The following is a 19,822-nucleotide window of genomic DNA, read 5'->3' as shown; positions in this document are numbered from 1 at the left end:
TTTTTTTAATTAAATGTGATGCATTTTACTATTTTATCTTTAAAATGAAAGGTACAAACAGAATTCATGGGCTCAAAAAACTTAATCTTGACTTCTACACCATCTATCTTTCTATATTACGTGAAAATAATTTCTCCATATTAGTTTAGCAATTAGCTATAAACTACATAACAGAACAGAAGGCAATACCAATGTTGCATATTAAAAAAAAATCATTTGCTTTGTCATCAGATTTATTACAGCCAAACAAATGTATCTTAGTCTTAATATTTTTACCTGTCTAATGTTTGTCAATGCAATACAGAACAGACCAAAAGAAACAGCAGGTGTTAGTAGACTTGTACAGTTATATTTGGAGTACAGAGATGTGAACATGAGATTTACCTCCCAAATTCAATTTCACCAGTTCACCCCTCAATAACATCAACTACTAAGACAGAAAGGGATTTCATACAGCTTATTTCCTGTTCAGTCAGTTCATTCTAATATTTCGTTTGAACGCTGTTCCACTGTTAAACCTGATTCTATCAAGCTAAAATTCAGGAGCTGGTCAGGTACACACTGTGCACTGACAAAAAAAAATAGTGGGCATTTTTAAATTATACAATTGACATGTTAAGTGCCTTTTAAATACTTCAGTAAACCATTCCATCAAGGAACTGGATGGTTCTAGTCTTTGCCTAGATTTTCCTAGCTTCTAGAAAAGTGCATGTCACTCTTTTTTTACTTGAATTGCTATTAAGGGCTTTCATTTAGTTCAGAAAAAATAATTACCGAGCTTCATGAATGAACTTGGTGTGATTAGCAGCTGGGCTTGTTACATTTTGGAGATTTTGTGATTGTACTATGGATAATTTGTATTTATTCAGTTACTGCTATACCATGTACTTGCTGGCTTCCACTCATGAAACTGGTTTTGCGTGTTTTAGATGTAATGCTGAACAAGTACACAGAATCATGCTGCTTTTCAGTGAAGGAGGGGGGGAATATATGCAAATCATTGCAGTAAGATTTTCTGCATCTAAACCACTTCTGGCTTTTGACAAATTCAACATTGATACTTTTTGTTTTCTTCACAGATACAAAAAATATTCCTTCTCAGCCTTGGCAACTCTGTGACACTTTGCAATGAACCCTGGATAATATGTTCAAACGCTTTTCCTATGCACAGAATTAATATGTATATTACTGCTAACTACAACTACAGGTCAGGTTGCAACAGGTCATTTGAGATTTGAGTGTGGCAAGTAGCTATTGCACTGCAGGTAAGTGTATACAGTACCACATATACTGTACACTGTGAGTGCAACACAGACAACATATACATTCAAACTTCTAATAATCCAATGTCACAACAGCTGCCAAACACGACTGATGAAGGCATTGCCATATTTCTTAACAAGGTATAACTGTAAAATGTAAAACTAAAATCAGTTTGACATGTCTTTAAATGGTAATTAGTCATGTTGTCTTCACTAGATCCCCAATTTAGTAAAACGTATCCAATGTCCTCTGAGATTAGAGCAATAGTGAGTCACTACAATGACTTTAAACATTGTACATCACATGCATCTTCATTCTGGTGAAAAATAAATATTTGTCTATGTCTCATTTAAATTTGGGTGAAAATAAACCCTCAGCCACAGCAAATCCAGTTTATGCCACTCCAGGGAAATTTCCGGACTGATATGCAAGTTAAATTGGCGCTGGGATTAGTGATCAATGTCACCTGTAAACTGCTTGAGGAAGTGATGAGCCTGAGACAACACTCAGCACATGTGATTTTAAGTGAAAAGGGAACTTGAGCCTTGTCTGTAATTAGCAGTTTTAGTGTTTTTAACTGGCATAGAGATTGGTTTAAAGAGTATGTTTAAAGAGATGTCATGAATAAAAATAAAAATGTATACAATAACCAAGACAAGGATGATACTGCACAGAACAGGGAAACTAAAATTAACCTTCTTTGTAAAAGTATCTCTAACTTAAACCTTATACCAGGCTGGAATATCTGCATTCTGAAGAACCTCAAAAAGTCACTTAGTTCTGCAAAAACAATGATTTAAACACATGCACATGAAAACAGAGGCCTGCTAAGACTTCTCCATCTCCTAACTCACCAGAGCTCTATGATGAGAGCACAGCTACTCGAAACAGTCTGAAACTGATGGGTTTTTAGGGGTCAATATGAACACGTTTATTATAAATTGCCCCACCTTTCCCCTCCAGAATTGCTGGATGGCAAAACAGTCTTTATGACTTGAACACTGTTAAATCAAAATAAATAATTCCTTCTTCATACCAACCGGAGTTAGTGAAGTCAGCCGATCGGCTTAGTAGTTAAAGCAGTAGGATTACGCGTTGTGGCGATGGTGACAGCTGTGGGCAGGTCATTTGTCTTTCGAAACCACGCTGTGAACCCCCTCTTCGCTCAGCCCTCCTGGCCGAAGTCCTCGGTGAACTTCCTGACCTTCAGAAGGTCTTCAGTGTTTACAGTAGGCCGGGTGGTGGCGAGGGAACGCAGCATGTCCGACTGAAAAACAAAACAAAACCGTCACAAAATGTGCCACCTATATCAACACAAACTCGGCGGCGGTTCAACACATTTGTCAGTGTCATGGGTGCTTAAGTGGGTGACACTCTCCCCACCGCTAGAAACTGGCCGTGATCGGTGCTAATAATGGTATCTAAGGTCGTACCATGCAGACGACAGGTTCCAGCAGTTTATCGCTGGGAACGTCCATCCAGGTCATTTCGATGGCGTCGGGGTCACCAGGAGAGCAGGGGGTCAGCAGGTCATCCACTATCACATTAGCATTTGTTCGGGAAGGACCTCGGACCTGATGCCACAGGAAGAGGAGAAGCTGCTGAACTCAAATACAAATATTACAGCTCACCGCTGATTTGATGATGCAGTGCCTTCATTAATCCTGGGCCTCTACAGTGATCACACATCAAACAAACTGAAATACTGCTTGACAACGCTCATCAAGGGATGGGTCTCTTCACTGGCATGGACATATACTTTTTGTTTTTGACTAGTTTAGTTTTTGGCTCCATTACAAAATTAATACTGTTTATTCCTGCTCAATTAACAGCTCCTTAATACATAATGACTGTCCCTTATTTTAAAGCTGTCAAAAGCATAAGCATTGATTGACAACAGTGGAGCACGTATGAATCTAGGACAGTTCCTGTTCCTGAGGAACGCCCTGTCCAGCAGGTTTTACAGATCACTACTACATGATCAATTTCCAAGAATTTGGAAAAATTCTACCATGACTGAGAAGTTTTAAAAAAATGAACTGTTAAAATAACGTAGAGATCATGTGAGATCACCAACTCAGCCTGTTTCAGTCTCCACAGATCAGACTTCTGTTCATTGAGCAGATTGCTCTATCAATGTCACAAAATTGTTTCCAATGTTGAGAAATGGCTAACCTATAAGACTAACTGGACTGGGGCTCTCAAGAGACCAGGGCTGGAGACCCCTGATCTAGGGTGACCTATAAGACTAACTGGACTGGGCCTCTCAAGAGACCAGGGCTGGAGACCCCTGATCTAGGGCGACCTATAAGACTAACTGGACTGGGGCTCTCAAGAGACCAGGGCTGGAGACCCCTGATCTAGGGTGACCTATAAGACTAACTGGACTGGGCCTCTCAAGAGACCAGGGCTGGAGACCCCTGATCTAGGGCGACCTATAAGACTAACAGGACTGGGCCTCTCAAGAGACCAGGGCTGGAGACCCCTGATCTAGGGTGACCTATAAGACTAACAGGACTGGGGCTCTCAAGAGACCAGGGCTGGAGACCCCTGATCTAGGGTGACCTAGAAGACTAACTGGACTGGGCCTCTCAAGAGACCAGGGCTGGAGACCCCTGATCTAGGGTGACCTATAAGACTAACAGGACTGGGCCTCTCAAGAGACCAGGGCTGGAGACCCCTGATCTAGGGTGACCTACAAGACTAACAGGACTGGGGCACTCCAGGATCAGGCGTTTACGGTGTGGAACCTGTGGGAAATGGAACCTCAGGAAGAATCGGCAGCCCTCCCACCTTCTTGAAGTGCGTGGCTGACTGGACTTTGCGCACGGGCTGCATGAGCGCGTCCCGCACGATGATGCTGATGTCCGCGCCGGAGTACCCATCTGTCTTCCTGGCCAGCTCGCGCACGTCTGCCTCCGACAGGCTGTGCGGCGTGTTGCCCAGGTGCAGCCGGAACATCTGGGCCCGGGCGGGCTCCTCCGGCAGGGGGATGTAGATCCGCTTCTCAAACCTGCGGGCCAGCGCAACAGCGCCACCATCAGCTGTCAAACAGATTCTGCCACAGCACTTTTAACTCTGGAATTCATCATTTTGCGAGCCCCACGGAGTGTGCAGTTCACCCCTTTGCCCTGCAGTTGACGGCAGCGACCTCGTGAACCGGCACCTCTCAATGACTTCAGGTGGGTGCCTCCCTGTTATCGGGCAATGTGAGCTTTCCAAAATGTCAAGATGTGCCAAGGATTCTAGGTAACTTTCAATGGGGATCTGAGTTCATTAAACTACAGAGCACAGTACAATCAAGACGGACAGTACCGTCTGCTCTCATCTGTAACTTTATGCTCTTTTGTCCTGTAATATTAGCTGCTTAGCTATCTTTGAGAACTGGCACTGTGCACCAACACCACTCTATGGCAGCATCCCCACTTTGCTATGGAGGAATCTTGCTCAGCTCACTCCCTTGCACAGGCCCTTCAGGAAGAGTGAGAACTGGTGAAGGCACCGATTGACTCTTCACAGACTTGAAATGCTTGATTAATATAAATTGGACAACCTTCAAATCTCCATTTACATTTGCCTTAGTCCATAACGTTGGCACATACACTGGCTTCGGGAGTCTTCGTGAGGACATGTGGGTCACTCTTTTATCAACGCAGCTCAGAGTAAGAAAGCCTCAGCGCTCTCACCTCCTCCTAATGGCAGCATCCAGCACCCAGGGGATGTTCGTCGCACCAAGAACTAGGACCCCATCATTATTGTTCCCCACACCTGAGAAACAGAAAGCAACCTTCACTGATGCTGTTACAGGAAGGAAGGCACATGTGCAGCCCCAGCAGAGCACACGTGCAGATCCCAGGTGCATTTATAGGAGTATCAGATTTGTCATGCTGGTCAACATGTAGTCAGGTTAAACCGCTGTTCACATTGAGTAATTTGCAAACAGTCATCCGAGTCAGACTGTGTAACTTTATACGGTTTGGATTATTTGTGTATAAGGTCTTATGTCCTTAATCTCCAATGAAGGCAATTTTCTGGTTAGGGCTTCCTCCAGCTGAAACGTTTCTTTACCCACTGAGGCTAAAGGGCATGTAGATATTTTTCTTTTTTTTTAAATATACATATATTATTGTCACTTATTTTTCCAATTGGTGACATACCCATCCAATTCGAAATCTACAGTCGGGCTTTTTCAAGCCTCGATTCACTGGTATGAGCTGCGCACAGGGAGAATCGTAGAGATCGTGTTGCCGGGAGCTGTGAGATCCATTGCTGGCTAATCTCAATCCCTACACTAGTACCTTGTGTGCCACCACATGGAGAACCCACAAGAACCCTGGGATTCTTTGTCCCAGTCGGCTAATGACATGACTCGGGCTCAGACCAGCACCACCAGGATCACAGAACCATAACTTGTACTTAAGCAAAGTAACCTTTCTCGACCGAGCTACTCTGAAGCCCCAGAGATCAGCCAGATCCTACTTATAAAGAGTAAAACTGATCTCCTACCTTGCATTTGAACCAGAAACTCTGTCTTAATCCTTCTAGCAGCTTCACTTTCATTCTCATTCCTAGAGCCACACAACGAGTCCACTTCATCAATGAAAATAATGGAGGGTTTATGCTGTCTAGCCAAGTCAAAGAGGTTCTTTACAAGTCTGGAGGAGACAGAAGAAGTTGGTTCAATATAGGAAAACATTCAGAATAATCGATCAAACACAACGTCCAATACTAACTCAAACTACACCACACATGGTTTCATCTGAGGTACTTTCTACTACACCAAGACAGCACTAGAAATTATAGCACAGAGTTTACTCATCAAAAGACCAGGTGAGCAAGGCTATAAACCCACCCAGGGTGGCACAAGCAGAGTCCTTGGAGCAGACACTACTCACTTCTCACTCTCCCCCAGCCACTTGGACATGAGATCAGAGGAGGACACGGAGAAGAAGGTGGAGTTGTTGGCTTCCGTGGCCACTGCTTTGGCAAGGTAGGACTTGCCTGTCCCCGGAGGGCCGAACAACAGGATCCCACGCCAGGGAGTGCGCTTGCCTGGAACAACAAGATGGCCAATTGTGACAAAGGAAAGGGTGGAAAGCACTAATGAGGAGGTATCAGGGTGAATATTTCACCATTACATCCCTCACAGTTAATCATCTTTCCATAACTGAATGCATTCTTAAAGCATGATTATTTGAATTTGAATTAACCTTTATTGCCCTTAAGGGAACTGTTCTATAAGAACTCTTATAAAAAAGGTCAACACTGTGCTTTCTACGTTAAAAATAAAAAAAAATAGGTAAATAAAAAATTATATTTTTCATTTTTGTACAATCATATGCTCTTGCTCTCTGCCTGGCACATCAGCCCTTGTGTACTTCATTAAGAATCAGAGGCAGGACCAGCCTCACACCAGCAGGGGGCTGAAGTGAGCGCTCGTGCTCGTTCCAGGACACCGGCGACCTGGGTCACCTGTAAATAGGTGCGGAAATTTGATGGGCAGAATGACCGCTTCTTTCAGAGCCTCCTTCGCTCCTTCCAGCCCAGCCACGTCGTTCCACCGGACGTTGGGCTTCTCCATGATGATGGCGCCTGGAAGGAAACGAGACCGCCTAGTCTTAAATGCGACAGGAGCCCAGACCTGCCTTGCAGTAGGGCAAACGAACGGCGCGGCAGCGGGACCCACCCATCAGCTGCTCCTGGAGCTTCTTAGTCTCTGGGTTCTCCCCCTCGCTGTCGGAGTCGCTCCTGAAACACACAGACAGTTCAAGTTCAAGTTCAAGTTTATTGTCATTACACTCATATACATGGTATATGGTATAACGAAATGCTATTTAGCTAGCTCTCGGACATAAGTAGCACAAAGAGAAAAAAACACAACAACAACAACACAATTGTGTAGCAAAAGAAAGACAGAGACAACAGGCAATGTGCAAAAAACAACAACAGGCAATGTGCAAAACAACAAAAGCCAACAACAGCCCCGGAAGTTCAAGAGCGTCGAGCCCGGCCTGAGCCTAATGGCTGCTGCGTGACGGGACACAGGCACTCAGGTTTGTCACAAGACTTAGCAAAAACATCAGGAGGCCAAATCTCCAGCTACAAGCCTGGGTTTGGTACACAAAGGCTGCTTACTCTCAGCCTAGCAGAAACACACCTCCAACAGGTCTGTCTGTGAGGTGAGGTTTGGCTTTACCCTTTGTCATTGTGCTGGGACTCCTTAACAGGCTTCTTGCCCTGCTTGTGTTTGTTCTTGAGATAGTCCTTGAGCTTCTCAGCCCGGTCTAGGTACTGAACACACTTCCCTCGGATGCTCTCCTTTGCCTTGTCGCTGTGCGCCTCATCTGGAACGCACAAGAGCAGTGAAATAATAAGACTGCACTGCGTGTGCCACCACCCATGAGCAGTTTGAGCCCTTCGCTCACTTACATTTAATTGCATGTAAGAAGTACTCCACCGCATGCTGGTACAGTCTCAGAGCCTCTTCGTAGTTTTTGGCCTTGTCTTCTTCTGTGGCTTTCGTTACCAGGTCAATTGCTTTCTACGACACAGAGACGACACAGAAGAGCACAATCACACCTATATCTAGACAAAAATGCTGGTGTCTTAGTCCCAGATAGTACACAGATGTAGCCCAATCTTCCTTCCGTGTCCATACTTAGAGCAAATGTGAATTAGGAATTAGATATTAGTAAATTAGAGAAGGAACATAGTGAATTAATAATAGTGAGTTTTTAATAATAGCCCTGGTGACTCCTGGAACAGCTGTTCATATTCTTCACTGCATTTGGCTCCACACAAGTGAAACTGAAAACTGTTCAATGGGTTTAAGACTTTTCATCAGTGGGGAGACCGAAAGATCATTTTACCCTCCCCTCCTAAGTGTGAGGTAGACACACCTGTTCACGGCCATTTCAAAGCAATCTCCAGGTCCCATCATAATGAAAACACTATTCAAACAGTATTTGCAAATGCATATGAACCCAGGTCAGGCCATCCGATACAGCGGCAGAAGGTTGATTTGTTCACAGCTTGCAACAGTTCTGACTGTAAACATTGTGAAAAAACAGAGCATGGCTCCAGAGTCTGGTCCACTGGCAGGCTGGGGTTCGGGGGGAAACAGTTAAGCTGAGCTCAGTGACTTCAACAGGGAACTGGCCGGCTGCAAAGCAAACCTGAATTAATAATTAAATTATTGACAGCAGGTCCATAAAGCTGTTTTTGTCAGTCACACTTCTTTGTATATTTTTTGAACACCTATTCATCCCTCCAGGTGACAGTAAGTGAACTGCATATACAGTACCACACAGAGCCCCAATATCAACAATACTCTCCAGTCGCCATCTCATCTCTGTGGTTTCACAGACCGCAACTAACACTCATAGAATATCACATGTTAAATTATGTCAGCACGTCTCGTAAGGGAAAACTCACTTTGTTTTCTGTTTTCTGGATTTTTACTTGATTCTTCACAGGTTACGCAGAGACGTCCCTGGAAGTCTCCAGACGTCAGTGACGAGAACAGCCCATCTTTAATTTACGGTTCTTTATATTCCGCACTAGCAGACACCTCCTTGCGTCTCGCAAATCAAATAGATTTCGGATTTTTAGCACACAGCTTTCGTTTAAAACATTCTGCCTTCGTTAAATTCAAAGAGCTATTGTGATTATTAGCCAGTATGCATTATTTATCAGCTCTACATGAAAGCTACATAAACCATAACTTTCCCGCGGGGAAGCCTAGAAGTAAGATGTAGTAAAGCCAGAATATCACTCAGAGACCCGAAAGAACACAAACCCCTTTAGTCCTGTGAAACGTCATAGTATTATTAGTCCTCAATAACATCCTTTAGGATCTGTTGTTGTTATTGTTATTTTGTTTACGATACCTGTAGTGTTGACGTTGTCATTTCATCTCACACCTCAGCAGGGATTCATCCACTCTGCAAAAGGGGACACCCAGGCTCTGGAGTCGAAACGGATTTCTGTTTTTTGCACCTGTTCTGGTTAAATCCTTCGGGTATTCTTTTGCGATTGTCATAAACAAGAGACTGAACAGGACCCCTGAAAATGAAGGAAACGGAAACGACCATAGACATTCAAACACGCCCAGAGCGAGCCACAACAACGGTTGCAGCGAACCGGCGAAGGAAAAGAAAATGCTGCCCCTACCGGGTTAGAACAAAACAGCACATTGTTTGCTAATCGAGAAATTGCTACATCGCACAAAATTCAAAGATTAAAATTAAATGCTGTATCTTTGAAAATGAATTTAACATCTATTTAAACGTCAGAGTAGTTAAGAAACATCTCGTGCACAACAAGAATAAAAGAGCTCCCTTATTTCTTTTATACTGTACTTACAAATATTCAAATATGCTACCATGTTATTTTTAGTTCTGACAGTGTATCCTTCCGCTGCAGAATATACACTCATGGGTGTGCTTTAGCCATTCCCTTTTGTTTTGATGTTAAGGGTAACGAGAAGCCGTGTCATGCCAGTGTGTATTATGATGAGTTCCAAGCCTTATCGCCACACTAAAGCAGTTTCACAAGGAAAAATGCACCAGTTTGTTGTCAGCGCTCAAATATCTGCGTCTGCTCAGCTGCTGGGCAATGGGCTATACGGTAGAAGTGCTTCTCACTGGTCCCGGTGGCTTGTTTCCTGTCGCTTAATCTTCTGAACTGCTGGGCGGTGGTGGCAGTCTTGTTCAGGGATGTGGGATTCAAGCCCAACAACTCCCCGAGCAGGAAAAGATGGACCTCTTTCTAATCCCTTACTCGTTTTTCCATGCAAGAGTACTTTGGCACACCAGCTCATCTCGGTCACTCCAAACTGTAGCTCCGCTAAAGGTCTCTCAGGTTGACCAGATGTTCAGGTTGAAGCTGGTGCTCAAGATCAGTTGTAAAGGACTGGACAACAGGAGTAGGAACACAATGACCAAATTGTAAAAGTATATTGTTTTATTTATATAAGGTATTTACAATTTTAGAATATTACATATATATATTTAGGGTTGAGGCATTGTAGTCATATACACCATCCTATTAAATGGATACACAATTCTCTTTAGTTTCTCATACTTGCTGTGCAAGTGATTGGTAATAATGGAAGCTGTCATGCATATCAAACTTTGGTACATAAAGCCTTTAAAAAACACTATTCTCTAACAAAAGGAAACTGCAAATATATAAGAAAGAAGAAATATAAAAATAGAGGTCAGGACAAATATGTTGTTTAATCTATACACAATTTCTGATGAGACTGATCAGATGAGACTTTGAATACATTCACAAGAACCTGCTCAGCTGGTGGAGCCAAGGCAGCACTCGAGTCGGATAAAAACGACCACATACACTTGAGATCTCTTGCTTTATGAGAGGCAACGATGGCGATAGTCTCTTGTATAGGCCAGGGTGATGCACAACACGGAAATGTCATGAAAGGAGCTTATAATGTATCCCGGGCAAAGGAGAACAATATTCCAGTGCTGCCTGCTGATACAGACAATGGAATGCTTTTCTGGAAATAAAACACCTTAAAAGAAGAATAATGGTTATAAAAGAGCCATTGAAATTATTTAAGCAAATGTTTTAAATACGTCAGTACTAAGCCATATACTTCTTTTACCTCTTATTATACATGTGTACGAGCTGCAGGTTCTGTAATATCATTCCGCATTACTCTAGTCAGTGTCACATTTGTACGTGGTAAGGAATACTGAATTCTCATATTCAGGACACAGTCACAGGAACATGGCCCAAAAGCAATTTCTGACATACTAAGATTATTAACCGTACTAGGAGCCAAAAAGGTCTGGTTTATTCCCAGTGAACTTTGGCCACTGTTTCACAACTGGCAGATCCCTTCCTTTTGTAAAAGAAGGCTTGATCTCCATTAGCTCTGTGTGAACTCGTGCAACCAGCAAGACTGATCATTTTACAACCTCACATGATTTGGAAGCTTAAATGCTTAGGGATTACTGTGAATGTCCTGTAGGACCTCTACACGGATTGCACCGTGAAGATCCTCCAGGAAGAAAGGTTTATTGAAAGAGCTGTGCGCAGTGCCTACTGGAATCCTGCACGATGATTTTTTTTGGAAGAATCATCTAGGGGTTTTGTGGAGACTGATAAAGCTATGGAGCATGCAACTACAACATACAGTATGCATTCTTTTTTTAAAAAAGCAGCCACATTTAGACAAATGTATCAAGCATTCAAGTTAAAACATGGATTATGTAGTTTACATTTATTGTCTGTCACGCTGCTCTGTGGCTTCTTTCCTTTGAACTACATAAAACTGAAATGAAAACCTTCAGTCTTTTTCCTACACACATCTTGAACGAAATCATTTAATGTAATGCAATTAGAAAACTATGCTTTATGCAGAATATAAAACCCGATTATGTAACGTAGCACCTTCGAAATGGTATTTTCCACAACTTCATATAAAAATGTTCAAATCTCTTTGATATTGCTACTAACAAAACAGCCTATAAAACTGTCTTGCTAATGTTTGTCCTGGAAAGTATTTTGGGTCAATTTTTGAAGAGCTGTACCTTCCAAACCCCATGGCTTTGCAAGACAACCACCATATCTGAACAGTTTTGAAGAGATGAATGGCTCTTCTTTCACATTCATACCAACTGCACTGAAACCGGCACCATGTGGACCCATGACCGAACACTGCCATTCCTGAACATGGCTACTTTCAAACACAGTTTGCAAAGATATTTCATTCTTCCTTTATCTAGTCAACTATGTTTCCTTTAGATGAAAACAGGCATCATCAGTTTCTGAGCAGGGGAGAAGGGAGTGCATTTCTCTTTTTTCCCTCTTGTGGTGAATTCAGTTCCCAGAAAGAAAGAACTGAATGGTCACCCTACTGACATCCCAAGTGCATGAGAATATTCAAATGTGTGGAAACTCCTGAATCAGAGCAAGACAGAGTTTCAAACACTTCTGCTTCACCCCATCTGTCCTTACATTGCAGGACAATGTAATAAAATAAATCTCATGAGGCTCAAAATCACAAGTCAGGATGCCAACACTAGGTGGCAGTTTAACAGGCCACGTCTGCAGCCTTATTCAAACTTTGTTCCGATTTTAATATCAGCGAGCATCTTTGAAATGCACAGCACTGCTGAATCAGGAGTAACATGGCTCTCTGCTACTCCTTTACTCTCAAGTTATACAACTTTCTAGCTCATGTTCTACACACATCATGCAGTTTACTGTAGATTAGACTGTCTTTCATTTGACAAATGGTTTACAGTTCTAGTGCACCTTGAAAAGAGCTTCAGCACCTCAAGGACAAATCTGCAGCGCCTTGTAATCTTATCGGAGTGCTGTAGCTGTGACTTGCTGGATTCCTGCCATTTATGTTTGAAAACGGCTGGCATTTCCTTGGAAAATCATTTCTCCTCCTCTTACGGATGTTTTCCAAAAAAAGCCCAATTTTTGTAATTCACCATCTTGGTGCTAAATAAAAAAGTAATTTCAGCCATCAGCTATAAAAAAACAGAAGCATTAATTCACTGTAACATTGCAAAATGGACACTTTCATTTGAGCAATCTGAACAAAAAGCCATAAATATGAGGTGGTCAGGATGTACTGACCAGTGAAATGGGCTTGTATATGGACTCCTTGTAGGGTTACAGTGACTTTAAGAGGAAGCAGAACTTAATGTGTTACTTTTCCCATCATCTCTTCGTACGAGAGATACACAATCAGTGAACACACACGGCATTCACGAGTCACAAGACTGCATTGTCCATTATTATGTGCTTTGAGCTTGATCATTTTTCCATTCCATTCCTCCCACCAGCACCAAAGACTGTTTGCTCGCTGGCGCCACCGTACCCAGCCTGCAGTCCGCATGTTTACCTGAAGTGGCACAAAAGCAGTGCCAGGTGGCAGCACAGGAAAAACAGGCCCCTTCTCACCCCTCTCTGCAAGGGAGAGAGAGGACAGAGGTGCATACTGGGCAGGGGTCCTGGAGCTAGGACCACATGGGTGGGTTGAAGAAGAAGCGGTAACTGTCTCTTAAGCAGTATGAAAAGGAAATATCACTTTCCCCCAGTTATTGCCCATAACGCACTGAAGGATAACAGGATGCAGAGAAAGCCGATACAGTGTGCGATCTTTAATAGCTAAGTGGGTTTTATCCTCTGCACTGCTCTGTCTGGATTTCACCAAGGGGTGAAAGGGATCGGAGTGGGGGAGGGTGTTTGAACATGTCTTGGCTCTGTTCTCCAGGTTGGCAGTTCTGTACAGGACAAGCTTTAACAGTCTGTTGTAATATCATAGGCCCAAGTCTACTTGCCACTATACTGCTATAGCTACAGTACTTTGACTGACATTGCAGCAAGGTTTTACTAAACAGCTTGTGACTAGCTGAACAATGAGGGAATATGTACCCACCATCCATCCATTCTCAATGTGTTGGGGCTGGTGGGGGGTCATGAGCAGCAAAGCAGCAGAACTGTGTTCCAATAAGATGATTATTAAAACTGACAACAGGAAGCTGATGAACGCAACACCATGCTTAGAAAAAGCTGAGCAAGCCTTACGGTGCATTTAAGGAAAATCCTATGAATTACTGCTAGAAGAAAACTGTCCCAACAGTGAAGGAGCATGCAAAGATGGCTTGCAATGCTACAGAAAAAGGTGGATGCTGCCAATATGCAGCACGTGCATATCGCTACCACTTAGTTCCCAATTTCCATCTGGGGAGGCTCAAATGATGATCTGCGTCTCTTCCCACTAGAGATAACTCTGATCATGGGTTTGAGCGGGAATCACGTCATCAGCTGTGACCAGGGTTCTCCAAACAGCAGCACCCAGTTGACTAAGTGTTGCCGTAGGATTAGATCAGGGCTGGATTAGTTGACCTGGTCTGTCTTGGTTCTCCAGTTTGCAGTGGTGTCAGTGAAAGACACGCCTCTCCTCCAATCAGGACTGTGTTAACTGTGATGTGTTAAAAGCTGAGTGGCTGTAAAGGGGGTGGGGTCGAGGGGTATGCCAACACTTCCTCATCCTCCCACTTGTAGGGTCACAGGGATCAAACCAGCCAGCAGAGATGCGAAAAAATGAAATAATAGACAATCGACTATTCCATAACCTGTAGGTATAACAAAGGTAAGATTCTAACTTTTAAAAAATCCTTCAGGAGACCAGAATAAAAAACAGCCTTGACACGGTTATACTTCAGAGGTGGCTGGTTGGGTCTTCCTGTAAATGACAATGCCAGGGGTTTGTAAAAGCACTGAAATGGTATTTAGACTAGACAATTGAACAGGACGACTACCACAGTTTCTTGCTTTTAGTGCAAATAAAAATCCAGCTAACTTTAAACAAAAAGCCATTGCTTAAAAGTTTGTCCATATCTTTGTCACAGATTTGCATCTTTGACAAAAATGGATGAAATCAGTAAAACGGGCAGTAAATTTTTATCCGGGGGAGAAAAGCTTTATAATTCGCCTGTGCATGATAAACAAGGCTTAGCTTTTCAGTTCTAGATTTAGTGGGCTATCCCGAAGTGTGCAGCTATACGATACACAGTAAACTTCCAAACTGTTCATGAAACAATGCTACCAGCTTCAGTAAAGCTACTGAGGACACAAAACAAATGTTTCAGGTCAACCTATACTGTAATACTCCACTGCAGTCGTCATTATAGTTTACACTTCTGTAAAGCCCACCTGGGAATCAATGCTCAGGGCTGACTGCTGGAATCGCATTTTTATCCACTGAATTTCCAAATTTGAGTGAACAGTGGAACGTGATCATTTTAAAACAAGCAAAACAATTACAGCAAAGGATACTGTGATTATTCAAAGGTGATGGCCACTTTTAAAAATGGGATAAATTTCAACAGCATTTCCTTTAACAAGAAATAAAGGCACGTTTGGCAGTACTAATCAGATCTGTTTAAAGAGTCAAAACAGAAGAGTTTGCGAGTATCCTGTGTCTTCTGCACGTTGGGTTCCTTCCTGTGCAGCAGCTGTTCAGTTGGCCTGAATGCAGAGCCTTGACCTTCTGCCCTCCAGCCTCCACAGTCAAACCACGGCCTCCTTCTACAAACACACCCCACTGCCCAGTGGGAATATCTCTGAAGCTGAAGTACGGATATTTCCGTGACAGTGTGCTCCAGTAGGACAGGTCCTCCGGTTCTAAAAGGCAGGGGCCATGCCAGTCTTCAACTGCACTGATCTTCCCTTTTCTCTCCTTGTCCCAAAATGAAATCAGCTGGATGATTGTTTTAAAATACTCGATAGCAGGTTTCTCCTCATTTCCATGGGACTGCCTGTCCAAGATTGGAGAACGTGCACAACAAGGAGCTGACTGAAGTGGGAGAAGCTTTTAGAATTCCCCTGGTGGTTTGATCTGTGTCGAAATGATTCCTTTTTTTGTTAGGGCTCTCTGGGTGCTGTCGCTGATTCGGTATCCAGTCTTCAGGATTGCTGTCTTCTGGATTCAGATAAAGGGAGAAAAACATTCTGCAGTTTTGGCCCAAAAAAGGCCAAATAGCTCTGCTAACAGCTCTGTTTATGTTGAATCCATCTCCAAAAAATTGATTTACTGAGGCTTTTAAGCATGAAACAGCCTCTAAATCTGGATATTCCTGCAGTGTAGGTAAATCTTCAAAGCTAAAATGTTCCAATTAAGGTACATAACAAGGGCGACATGACAGAACAATTTCAAAAGGCTGCAGCTCTTCGTTGGCACACACAGTACTGACCTAAAAATGACTGTTTTTCAAAAGCTGCTTGCTTCCATTTATAAATTAAAGCTGAATGCCTTACACTTTGGACTCCCAGGATACTAAACTATTCTGCACAAACTGGAGGCCCTCAAGAGGATTTCCAAGCACAGCTGCTTCAGCCGAATCTGAAACTTTGTTGACAAATTAAACACGGGATAAATGCTCACTATTTCACCAAAGAGGCTTGGAAAACAAGCAGCAAACTAACCATTGTTTTACAAAATGTCATTGTATCTATACATTTATTTTTAAATGCATGTTTAAAATATATAATTTTATATAAGGTTTAACAATTCTCATCATGCCTTGGGATCTTTAATGGCCTTATTTCCCCAAAATTATTTCATCATACACACAGAAGAAAGGATTGTTATTTCCTTTTTAAACCTCTTGGTTAACAAAAGAAAATGTCTGCTAGCTGTGATGCTCTGAATGATGGCCTAACTGCTTGTATTGTATCTGAGGAACAGGATAAGTATTCCTTCGATTAAAAGTAAGCTGTGTTGGAGTGTGATACTTAGTAAAGTATCAGTTTAGTTACAGGAATGAAAGCCATACAATCTAAGTCAAACCATATTTTCGGTGGGGAAAACCATGTTTTTAAAGAAAAACACTCTGATAAAATAAGAATATGCAAGCCAAGAAAGTTCTGTTCCGAGATATTTATGTGCCTCTATATTTGGTATAAAATAATTATCTTATATCACTATGAAGGTTATAATCCTGTAAGTATGAATTAAATAATTAATAAATGCACACTCTACAAGTACTGTTAAATGTGCTGAAATGCAAGGGTGTCTTGACCTGCTCTGCCTCTATTGATACTGCTTTGTTCAGACTTGAGCATATGATTGAGGTGCTACTCTCGGGGGATTTTCACAGACTCTCGTCATCCTTTATCAGAAGGTTACTTCTACTGGGCAGGAGGACTGAAGGTAGAGAAAAGCCCATCCTGGAGCATAGAGCACATGACTGCTCATCCTCTTGAGCAGAAAATCAGTCCATCGCAGGGCCACTTGGATTGGCCAGTCAAAGCAAGCCAGCATGTCTTTGCATAGTGGGAGATATCTGGTGTCATACAAAACCATTTCATAATAATTATATGCCTTCAAATTAAAGGTAGGGAGAGCACACTGGTCCCCATATCCCATGATCCTCTGAGAGAGGCAAAAGTGTCACTTGAGCCCTCTGGTTTAGCCAGTGTTGCAGCTTTAATACTAATTGCAGTCCAAATGAAAAGACCATTATATCAACAGTAAATGGCCAAAAACTCCTGTTGCAGTTTAAGGTCCCACCGGTCATTCTCAAGGGAAATTAAGTGGTTGTCATATGTGGCAGAAGCGTCTCATTGTTAAGCTCAGGTACTAGGGGTTCCCAGGTGTGGAAACTGCAGGGACATGCTCACACAGTGCAGGCAATTTTTTTAACGTTTCTGCCAGCCACACAGAATAGTTATCGCTGCAGCCACAAGTTCAAGCTGTGCTATGCAGCAGCAGGAGCAGAAACTAGCAGCTGCGTGTGAGGCCTCTCCTCGATTGCTGTGCATGTGCCACCACTATGGCAATCATTTCACAAGACGAGCCTCAAAAACACAGCTCAACACGAGACGCTTGACAAAAGAACTGGCAGAAGTGAGAAGTGGTTTTTAGACACGCAGAATACTTGAGAGCCTTTTCTTATCCTCTCTGAAGCGCTCCTGTGTGCACCTCTGTGGGTATGCCCTGTGATGCACAGGCTCCAAGTTGTCATGACGCTTACTAGCAATACAGCTTTCCTGTAACAGACAGATAAATAATTGCCATAATGCCATGCTATGCATAGCATGTATTGCTCACTTTAGTAAAGGTGCAGCACACGTGGACTTCTTCCTGTCTCAGGGTAACTCAACTTGTGTTGGGGATTTGGGGTGCCTTAAGGGGATACTGTTGTTCCTATATGGAGATAAGCACAAGGAGAGGAATGTACATGGGCGGAGCGGTGGCTCTGTGACTCGGGCTCTGCGCCTGTGGCTGGAAGGTTGCCAGTTCATATCCCGTGGCCGGAAGAGGAATCCTACTCCGTTGGGCCCCTGAGCAAGGCCCTTAACCCCAGCTGCTCCAGGGGCGCTGTATAAATGGCTGGCCCTGCGCTCTGACCCCCAGCTTCTCTCCCTGTCTGTGTGTCTCATGGAGAGCAAGCTGGGGTCTGCGAAAAGAAATTCCTCATACAAGAAATTGTATATGGCCAATAAAGTGATCTGATCCCTTATCTTAAAAACTAGGCAGAAATAACTCTGTGGAGCATTCGGCTGGAATGAAGACCAGCGGGCGGCGTGGCCTGGAGCCCCCTCGGGCGGGGTCACGGCGGGCGTGTTGGTTTTGGCAGGACGCCGCGGTGAGCCAGCGGGACTGTGGGACAGCAGTGGGCGAGAAGAAGGAGCTGGCCCTGGCACGGCGTCTCGTTGAATGGCGGGGCTCCCCCGCGCTCTCCAGCCCCCGGGGAATCGCCTCTCTCTCTGCGGACACAGCGGCCGAGGCGCGGCGCTGCGCGTTGTCGGAGAGCGGGAGCGGAGAGGACAAAAAACGGAATCCCGCCGCCTTCTCCCTTCCGGGTGGAGCCGCTACCCCCGGTCACGCCAGCAGTCCCATGCGCGTCACTTTGGCCGACAGGAAAGAATGCAGAACGAAGACAACTGGTTTGGGGCCAGAATGAAGATCCAGCACCTGGAAGGAGGACAGAAATAATCAGATTTTTTTTTTAAAGAATGGACAGGCTTTCATCTTTACAGGTCGGAAAAAAAAGATGCAGGTGCCGCTGGGTTCTGGGCTCGATTCGGACCTTGAATACCTGTGTGGGTGGAGTATGCATGTTCTCCAAGGAGTGACTTAGTGTGAACATCCTTTGTTACCCCGATGCTAGCAAACAAGGACAGAGACGAGGAAGGACGAATGTCGGTTGCTATTGCTCGTGCTCAGATTGGCAGAAGAAGGCGAGACCCACCATCTCTCCTTCTGGTCCTCCGAAGTCCAGGAAGAGGCTCCTGATCCCATCGTCCCCGGACATCTTGAGCTTTTCGAAGGGATAGCGGTACAGGACAGTGGTGCTCCCCGGACCGGCCCCTTCCCTGGTGATGGTGAATCCATTCTCGTAATGAATCGAGAGCCGGACATCTTGTCCGTTCAGCATGCAAGCTGTGGACAAACAGAGGCGAGTTTTCTATCAGGAACAATTGAAGTCCTGTTCCTTGTGAAAACTACAGCCAGTTGCAATACAGCAACAACTACATAAAAATCTGTACATTAGCAAAGTAATGTCTCCTGACGACACCAAAATAATATGCTGGGGCTAAAAGATTTGTTTGCTTGACCCTGTCATGTTGCCCGAGTTGTCCCACAAGGTCACTGGGGAGGGTGAGGTGGGAAGAGAACTGCTGAATCTTTAGTAGGTTAAGGCAGAAAACAAAGTGCCAATTATAGGCAAAATAAGAGTGCAATACACTTTATATGGGTCACTTAATTAGTCCGTTCTGAAGCTAAGGCAAGACATCTGCAATAAAATATGGATGAGTTCCAGTCCTAAAATGGCTCGGCTGTTAAGGCTTTGAAATATTTATTGTGTTTTACAAATGCTACCCTCGGGTGGGGTGGAGGGGGTGGGGGGCGGTTTCTGCAACACTTAAAAGAACCAAGCGTGACTGAAACACCGCAGTATGCCGTTCCTGAGGTTAGGATAGGCACGTCGAGGGCAGTGGCAGGTCACTTTGTTCCCTCTTTGAATAATGCTGGCAGGAGAAGAATACTAATTTAAGG

At 43.7% G+C, this 19,822-nt stretch overlaps 2 protein-coding genes across 2 annotated transcripts in view; both read right to left on the bottom strand.

Annotated features, from left to right (window-relative positions):
• Window positions 1-215: 215 nt before the first annotated feature.
• Window positions 216-9,367, bottom strand: vps4a (vacuolar protein sorting 4 homolog A). The gene is made up of 11 exons (XM_006641171.3): window positions 9,153-9,367; window positions 7,693-7,804; window positions 7,460-7,607; window positions 6,950-7,011; window positions 6,736-6,855; window positions 6,159-6,315; window positions 5,770-5,918; window positions 4,950-5,031; window positions 4,057-4,276; window positions 2,697-2,837; window positions 216-2,530 (listed from the first exon to the last, which is right to left on the bottom strand). Exons 1-11 carry the CDS (start codon window positions 9,171-9,173, stop codon window positions 2,429-2,431), a joined length of 1,314 nt encoding a protein of 437 aa, XP_006641234.1. The 5' UTR covers window positions 9,174-9,367; the 3' UTR covers window positions 216-2,428.
• An 842-nt stretch (window positions 9,368-10,209) lies between these two features.
• Window positions 10,210-19,822, bottom strand: part of sntb2 (syntrophin, beta 2) — a 52,844-nt gene continuing 43,231 nt past the window's right edge. The window contains exons 6-7 of the mRNA XM_006641172.3: window positions 19,014-19,204; window positions 10,210-18,736 (exon numbers count right to left, since the gene is read on the bottom strand). Coding sequence (XP_006641235.2) covers window positions 18,644-18,736; window positions 19,014-19,204 — 284 coding nt within the window. The 3' untranslated portion in view covers window positions 10,210-18,643. The remainder of the gene's footprint in view (window positions 18,737-19,013; window positions 19,205-19,822) is intronic.

This window comes from Lepisosteus oculatus, chromosome 20 (assembly GCF_040954835.1).
Source record: "Lepisosteus oculatus isolate fLepOcu1 chromosome 20, fLepOcu1.hap2, whole genome shotgun sequence".
Classification (NCBI taxonomy): Eukaryota; Metazoa; Chordata; class Actinopteri; order Semionotiformes; family Lepisosteidae; genus Lepisosteus; species Lepisosteus oculatus.
Note: the sequence above shows the minus strand (reverse complement) of the source record. Positions and strands in the feature narration are given on the sequence as shown.

What these genes read in the sequence shown, in the direction of transcription:
- vps4a (XM_006641171.3), bottom strand. Translation starts at nt 9,173, where the DNA reads ATGACAACGTCAACACTACAG. An exon ending in TGGCTGGGGGAGAGTGAGAA is followed by an intron (nt 5,919 to 6,158) that starts GTGAGTAGTGTC and finishes TGTCTCCTCCAG; the next exon opens with ACTTGTAAAGAACCTCTTTG. An exon ending in GATGCTGCCATTAGGAGGAG is followed by an intron (nt 4,277 to 4,949) that starts GTGAGAGCGCTG and finishes GCTGGCCCGCAG; the next exon opens with GTTTGAGAAGCGGATCTACA.